The 8,095-nt window shown below is 30.1% G+C and overlaps 1 protein-coding gene across 1 annotated transcript; it reads left to right on the forward strand.

Annotated features, from left to right (window-relative positions):
* Positions 1–454: 454 nt before the first annotated feature.
* LOC136080161 (uncharacterized) lies at positions 455–1,686 on the forward strand. Its single transcript, XM_065796774.1, has 2 exons — positions 455–1,191; positions 1,293–1,686. Exons 1-2 carry the CDS (start codon positions 455–457, stop codon positions 1,684–1,686), a joined length of 1,131 nt encoding a protein of 376 aa, XP_065652846.1.
* Positions 1,687–8,095: the final 6,409 nt, after the last annotated feature.

The following is an 8,095-nucleotide window of genomic DNA, read 5'->3' on the forward strand; positions in this document are numbered from 1 at the left end:
TTTATACCATCTGCATGCATGCAGATGCATTCTATTAAGTTTTCATTGCCTTTTCTTTACAGCAAATTATTTTAGTAATGGCTAGTTAATGAGACAATAATTTTGAATGTGTCACTTCCTCAACGTTGTCAAAACAACGTTTAATTAACGTTGGCAAAGTAACACTTTTTCAACGTTTTTTAACTACCACATTTTCAACGTTGGTATATGTAACGTTGAATAAGCGTTGTTTTATAAATAGCTTGAATACGTTGAATAAGCAGCTAATGTCTAAAGGCGGCTTTCCACGGAGCGAATTGATTCGCGCGAAGCGAATTAATTCGTGTCTAATTTTTCGCTGAACCAGAATTTTAATTTCCACGTAAATTTAGCGTAACTTTTAGCGCGCTTTTTGGAAAACATGTTGATGAAAAGAAGATTGTTGTTAGTTCGAAGAAAATTAATTATTTTAAATATGATGCAAATGAAAAGAGAAAAAGAAAAGAATAAAAAACGATTTTGGGTAAGGAAAGTTTATGCCGAACGCCTACAGAAAGGAGAATTTCATTTGTTAGTACAGAATTTACGTTTACACGACCAGGAATATTTTTTTAAGTATTTTCGTATGTCTCCAACAACTTACGAAGAGTTTCTTTCGTTCGTAGCACCTGTCATTGTAAAACAGAGAACTACCATGAGAGACCCTGTTAGTCCTAGTGAAAGGTTGGCCGTAACACTTAGATTCCTTGTAACAGGTGATGCTCAGTGTACTATTGCTGCAAGTTACAGAATCAGCGCTTCTACTATCAGTAGGATTATTAGTGAAATGTGTGCTGCTATTTGGAGTTCATTGAAAGAGAGAAACTATCTACACGTTCCATCAGAAAAACAAGAATGGAAAACAATTGCCAAAGAATTTGAAAATATGCGGAATTTTCCGCATGCTATAGGTGCAATAGATGGCAAGCACATTGTTATGCAAGCTCTTCATTATAGCGGATCAGAGTATTTTAACTATAAGAAAACGCATTGCATAGTTCTTCTAGCTGTTTGTAATGATAAATACGAATTTACTATGGTAGACATTGGTGACTCTGGAAGACAGAGTGATGGTAGTGTTTTTAATAACTGCAGTCTTGGTTATGCAATTGAAAATAATAAATTGAGTATTCCTGATCCAGAAAAAATTGGTAAGTCAGATAAAATACTACCGTACGTTTTAGTTTTGACGATGCTTTTGGTTTAAAAAGACATATGATGAAACCATATCCCAAGCAAAACATTCTTTTAAAACAAAAAATATTTAATTACAGACTTTCAAGAGCCAGAAGGGTTTTAGAAAATACATTTGGTATTGCTACATCACGTTCTCCAATATTTCGCAGACCAATTATTGTTAATCTCGAAAAATTAATTTTAATTACACAAGCGATTGTAGCCTTACACAACTTTCTAATGAAAAAAAGGTCAGCAAACAATTATCTCTACTGCCCCACAAATTACACTGATATCGACGGTCCTGCTGGGTTTAGACCAGGTGTTTGGAGGCAAGATAATTCATGTTCTGCTGCACTGCAACCACTGTCATTGGGTTCTAAAAACTACTCAAAAGATGCAAAGCAAGTTAGAGATGACTTTAAAGAATACTTCAATTCACCAGAAGGTGAACTCGAATGGCAATTAAACTTAGTAAATAGAAAATCATAAAGAAATCACTTTAAAAAACTGTTAACACGTCAATTCTTATTTTTTTTAAAAAGTTCTAAAACGTTCCAGAATTTCTGTAATTTCCATAAAGTTTCAGGATTTAAATATATATGTTAATACTCTTGATAAACATTTAGAAATTCATTTGAATGTTATTACGTATAATTTATTTTATTTGTATCTGTAACACAGATAAAAATAAGGCATTAGCAAATATAAAATATATAAAAGTAGATTTTAAAAAAATCTTTTTTAAAATCTACTTTCACATTTAGGTGAAAAGCAAATATAAAATACATAAGTAGATTTAAAAAAATAAATTTAAGATAAAAAGTCTCCATAGTAAACCATGTATTTTAAGGGTAGTTGCTATCAACTATTTGTCAAAACATTACAATACTTTATATTCTGATATTTTATTAAGACAAAGTTAGTAATGTTAACAACTGATATGATAAAAAGACTTTTAGAGTAAATTATAATATAATATAATATATATATATATATATATATATATATATATATATATATATATATATATATATATTTATATATATATATATATATATATATATATATATATATATATATATATTTATATATATATATATAATATATATTTATATGTATATATTTATATGTATAATATATATATTTCATGTTGAAAAGAAGTGTTCTTATTTTTATCATGGCCCGTCTGTTTTCTTTTATTGGAAGTTCTTTCATAATTGGAATAAGGCTTCGACAAAATAGGGTTGTTTCATCTTCCTCGACATCTTCCATTGACTTTTTTATCATCTTGTCACACTCTACTAATGATTGTGATAATTGTAACAATGACTCATCATTTTGATTTTTGATCCGTGCTTTTTTTGGAATGGATGGTCTTGTACAGCCTAATCTTTTTCGATTTTTAGTTATAATTAATTCACTGCTACAACTACTGACACTTGGACTTAATGGTAAAATACTACACTGTGAGTGAAATGAGGGTGAAGCAAAATCTGGAACAACATCTACATTAGAATCCGTTGGTTTGTTCGCACTTTTTTCATGTAAAAATGCCATTTGATCAAAAAACTTACATTTTGGTAAGTTTGAGGCTGCTGCTCCTGATCTAGTCATAAGGTTACGTTTATCTAAACATTTTTTTAGTGTGTCTTTCAGATTTTTTAACTTTTTCTGAAGGAATTCGTCATTCGTGATTGCAACTTCATTTTGAGAAGCATTTAATAAAGTTTCCAATAAATCAACGTTAACATTTCTTTCTTTAAACCACTCAATAAACGTGTTACTATTGTCGGCCATTATAATTTTGTTGTGTTTGTTTTTTTACATGCCGGCTGTGAATATTTGCTTATTTCAAAGGTTCTGATTGGCCCTTTCTTCAAGCGAAAAAATTCGCTACAAAAAAAGTAGAAGTCGATCCAACTATTTTGCGAAGAGAAATTTTTCGTCCAACGATAAAAAAAAATCTTTGTGCGCATGCTCAGAAATAATCTTGGCGAAAATATTCGCTTCGCGCGAATTAATTCGCTCCGTGGAAAGCCGCCTTAACGTTGATAAACTTTCAACTTTGCGACGTTTTTACAGTGATTATTTGCGTACTTTAATTCAACGTTGAATAAACGCAATTTTTTGAGAAGATAAAATAAGTTGATATTTATACGCTTATTCAACGTTAAAAATGTGACGTTTAAAAAGCGGTTTATTTTTAACGTTGATAAAGCATAGATTTTGAATCGTCTTTAAAGTGGCTTTTTGCGTAAGTTGATTCCACGTTGAATAAACGTCTTTTTTTGAGAAGCTAAATTACGTGACAGTTTCAACGCTTATTCAACGTTTAAATTTACCGCGATTTAGTATACAAAAACAAACATTGATTCAATGTTGAAAGCGCGTTGTTTTTGTGACTGCAACGCTTTTTCTACGCTGCGACCGATTTTCAACGTTGATTCAACGCTGACATGTTTGCTGGGTACTTTAGATCATATTACTTTGAATACTGGACCCAGAGACTTTAATCCCAATTACACTGTGGTACTCCAGATTAAAAACTGAAAAGTTTCTGTAAATATCTTGTTTTTATTCCTCAATGTACTTCGTAAGTCCATTAAGTTTTATGATCTTCATTATATAGAAAATTAAAAGTTTTCGAACCTAAAAAAAGTTACAGAAACCTCCTTATCTTCCCCCTATTTCAATATTTTTTTTTAATAAAGAAAATTTGACTTTCAAACCAGCATTTCTTTGTGGGACACTGCAGTGTCCCATGCATGCATGCTTGGTTTTTGACAACATTTGAACTTGCATCAGTCAATTGTTTGCAGATAATATACTCAAGAACTATATTCAAATATCATATGAACATGTTAGAGAATGTTCATATGATATTTGAACATCACAAATTCAATAATATTGTTGTGATATGTTATATAAATAATACCATAATAGATTATGATACGAAAATAAGATGAGATTTGAAGGCAATGATCAAAGAACAAATTTACTTATAGAAATTTAGATGTTGGTTTATTATATTCAGAATATTATATTATGTGTGACCACGGCCTTCTATAATAACAGGCCTTGACATCGCGCAACAAAGTTGTTAAACTGAAGGTCAATTCCTAATACTGTGTTTACATTTTCATCTCTTAACATTAGACGAAAGTTTGTGTGCACGCTTTTTTAATAAATCTTTAAAATTTGATTGGTTTATAAATTAGATAGCGCAACTTCAAGACGATAATGTTGTAAGGTTCAAGGGGTTAACATTGTAAGGTAATAATATTGTCAAACTAACGATAAATTTTTGTAATAAGTAAAATGCCTTTAAAATGCTGTGTAACTCTTTGCAAGTCGAACAATGTCAAAAACAACAAAAATATCAATTTATACAACTACAATATCAATTACGACTACAACAAAAATATCAATACTCAACTACAACAAAAATATCAATTTATAAATTCCCGAAGAATCTAGAGGAGAAAAAAAGGTGTAGTGAAGCTATCCCTAGAACTGGTCTTATTGTTAAAGACTATACAGCAGTATGTCAACTTCATTGGCTAAATGAAGCACCTTTTGAAAGCAAATATGAGAAGCAACGACCTTAAAACCCACCATCTGTTTTTAAAAATATTCTGCCTAGTTGTTTAGCCACACCAGCAAGTAAAGTTAGAAAAACTGTAATTTCATTCGGTTTTGAAGCATTTTACCAGATGAGTTAAATGATTTTCTATAAGAGGATGAACTTATATTTGACGATATTCAATCTTTGTTAAGTGATAATAATGATGTTATTGTTTTCCAGCCTAATAAAAAACGTTTACATATACAATCAAAAATGTACAAACTTGGTGTTCCATTATTTATTTTAGTAATTTTCAATGATTATTCATTTGTAGCTAACCATAATGGCAGAACTTGTAATATTTCATCTTTAGCTGTAAACAAATTAAAGTTAATAAAAACAAAATCAGCTTTATTTGAAGCAGTTATATTTTTAAAAAATAAAGAAAGTTTGCTTCTGTCAAATATTCTATTCGAACACCTTAATGCTATGAGAAAAGTTAATGTTGGTGAAGTTTTATATACTTCAGATATTATATGAAGAGCATATGAGCATATTTTGCTATGCGACAAAGTTTATATGATTGTTTGTGTACTGACTACAAGTTGCCAAGTATAAGGACTTTAACACGATTGACTTCAAAAATAAGCTCAATGGAGGACCTAAGTTTCATAAATAGTATTTGTTTGAATTTAAATCCTTTGAAAAGAACTTACCATACTACTAATTGATGAGGTCAATGTCACTTTACCAAAGAGGTGCTTTGTTTGGTCAAGCAGTAAACTACCCTGAAAAGTTAGCTAAAACAATTTTATCATTTATGATAAAATGTCTTTTTGGAGGTCCAGAATTTATATGTTGAGCTCAACCTGTTGCAAATCTTTCCTCTGAGTTTCAGTTTGCTCAATGTCAACAAATTGTTGATACGATAAATAATATTGAAAGTAGTAAGACACTGGTAATAATTACTGATGGTAACCTGGTAAATCAAAGATTTTTTGGAATGTTTAAAACAGTTGGTAGTAAATTATGGTTAGCAACATCAGGTATATATTTATTGTATGATTATGTGCATCTCTTAAAATCTATACGAAACAATTGGTTGACAAAAAAGACTGGCGAACTTCAATTTTTGAGCAATAAAGAACTGGCTTTGGCTAAGTGGAGTGATTTAGAAACTTTATATAAAACTGAGTGCAATAGTCTTTTTAAACTCTCTAAACTTACAGCTAAATCGGTTTATCCAAAACCAATAGTGAGACAATCTGTAAAGTTTTGTTTGTCTGTTTTTTGCAAAGAAACAGTAGCTGCATTAAGAACCCATCCAGAGATTGAAAATAAAGCCTTTGAAGGTACTGCTGTATTTATTGAAAAAATAATTTTTTTTCGAATTATGTTAATGTCAAAGCACCTGGTGCTGGCATTCGGTTTAGAAATGAATTATGCGGAGAAATTCACTCAGTTGGTGATCAACAGTTACAACTGCTACGAGATATTGCTGAACTGTCAAATTTTATGAAACCTATAGGTAAGCGTGTAAAACAGCTTATGCAAGGTACTAGCAATGCAATAGCGCATTCATGTTATGGCTTTATTGATCTCGTAGAAACTTTGTTGAGTAAAGGAGCAAAGTATGTCTTATTTGGTTGGTTTTCAACAGATCCACTTGAAAAAGGTTTTTCTAAGCTTCGACAGCGATCTGGAGGCACTTACTTTATAAACGCTAAATCTGTAATTGAAAAAATTAATATTCAACATACTAAATTGATATTACAATTTTAAATTCCTGTTGATGGTATCGATGTTCATACTTGTGACATATGTTTTAGAGATATTTCTACTGATGAAAAAGAATTTCTGGATAATATACATGATCTTAAAAGCTCAGTTAATAAATCTACATTAGTGGATATAGTTTACATAGCTGGCTATGTGCAAAAAAGCGAAATAAAAATTTATGATGATTATACCAATTATTATTATAAATATGGAAGTTATCTGTATAGCCTAAACAGAGGCGGACTTGAAATTCCTCCTGATACTCTTGTCTAATGGTCAATATTTTGCTTTTTTTCCTACTGACCCTTTATGCAGAATATTTAGTTGCACTCAGTTTCAGTTCATTGCTGCTAAATATAAATTTAAAATCACATAAAAACAATCCAGAGCATATTCTAATATTCTGCTAAAGAATTACTCACTAATTACCACTCCCAAAATACTAATGCTATCGTTTGGATTTGTAAATATTTACCCTGTTGAGATTTTTTTAGCAAAAAAAATTAAAAATACAGTTATCTTTCTAATAAATAGATATATACTTTGTTATGGTGCTGCTTGTTTTTGATACTATTTAATATTACATAAATATTTTTAATGAAACTTGAAATACGAAAAATATGCTTATCTTTTAGCAATGTTTTGGTTTTCTTTTTATATTTCCGTCTTTACTAGAGATTATTATTAGAAACATAGACTGCCATTCTACCCTACCTAATATAAAAATATATCAATATAAGTAAAAGTGATAGTTTAATCGGCCTTAATTTTTTACGGCATTTTGCGCTATGTCAAGGCCTGTTATTATAGAAGGCCGTGTGTGTGACGAAAAAGTAAAGATACTTTTGCATCCAGTGGCTATTGCACCCAACGCCTACATCATTGTAAAAGTAGGATTTTACATTTTCGTTTTTGTTTTTTTGTTTACCTACTTATCCGAATTGATCACTTTTTTTCAGGATTCTCCTCATGGGTTCAAGCTCATTACGAATAATATGTGTTCAATTACCCATAATACGTTAGTCATTTTAAGAAATAAATGAGGAAATAATTATTTGTGAAATATTGTAGTCATTAATTACTTCAACCTGGCTAATAATTAAAATTGCTCGACTAATAAGGTTCCTTATTAAAATTGCTCTCTCTTTCTGTCTCTCTCTCTGTTTCTCTCTATGTCTCACTCTCTCTGTCTCTCTCTCTGTCTCTCTCTCTTTCTCTCTCTTTCTCTCTCTCTCTCTCTCTCTCTCTCTCTCTCTCTTTCTCGCTCTCTCTCTATATATATATATATAAATATATATATATATATATATATATTATATATATATATATATATATATATATATATATATTAGGGTGAAGCGATTTTGAAAATTTTTGAAATTTGATTTGCCTGAGCAGCAAATCAATATCTTTTGGTAAAAAAGAACCTTACTCTTTTTTTTTTTTTAGTTTAGATGAGTTGTTTAGCTTCCTTTTTGGATTCTAAATTTTTGATGGGTTCTAATATTACTTCAACTTGATACTTAAAAAAAGCAAAATAATATGCTGATTTTG

The sequence above is a fragment of the Hydra vulgaris genome, chromosome 05, assembly GCF_038396675.1.
Source record: "Hydra vulgaris chromosome 05, alternate assembly HydraT2T_AEP".
Classification (NCBI taxonomy): domain Eukaryota; kingdom Metazoa; phylum Cnidaria; class Hydrozoa; order Anthoathecata; family Hydridae; genus Hydra; species Hydra vulgaris.

Excerpts from the sequence above, each read along its gene's own strand:
- LOC136080161 (XM_065796774.1), top strand. The coding sequence starts at position 455 with ATGATGCAAATGAAAAGAGAAAAAGAAAAGAATAAAAAACGATTTTGG. Across the intron at positions 1,192-1,292 it reads AAGTCAGATAAAATACTACC|ACTTTCAAGAGCCAGAAGGG; the intron begins GTACGTTTTAGT and ends ATTTAATTACAG.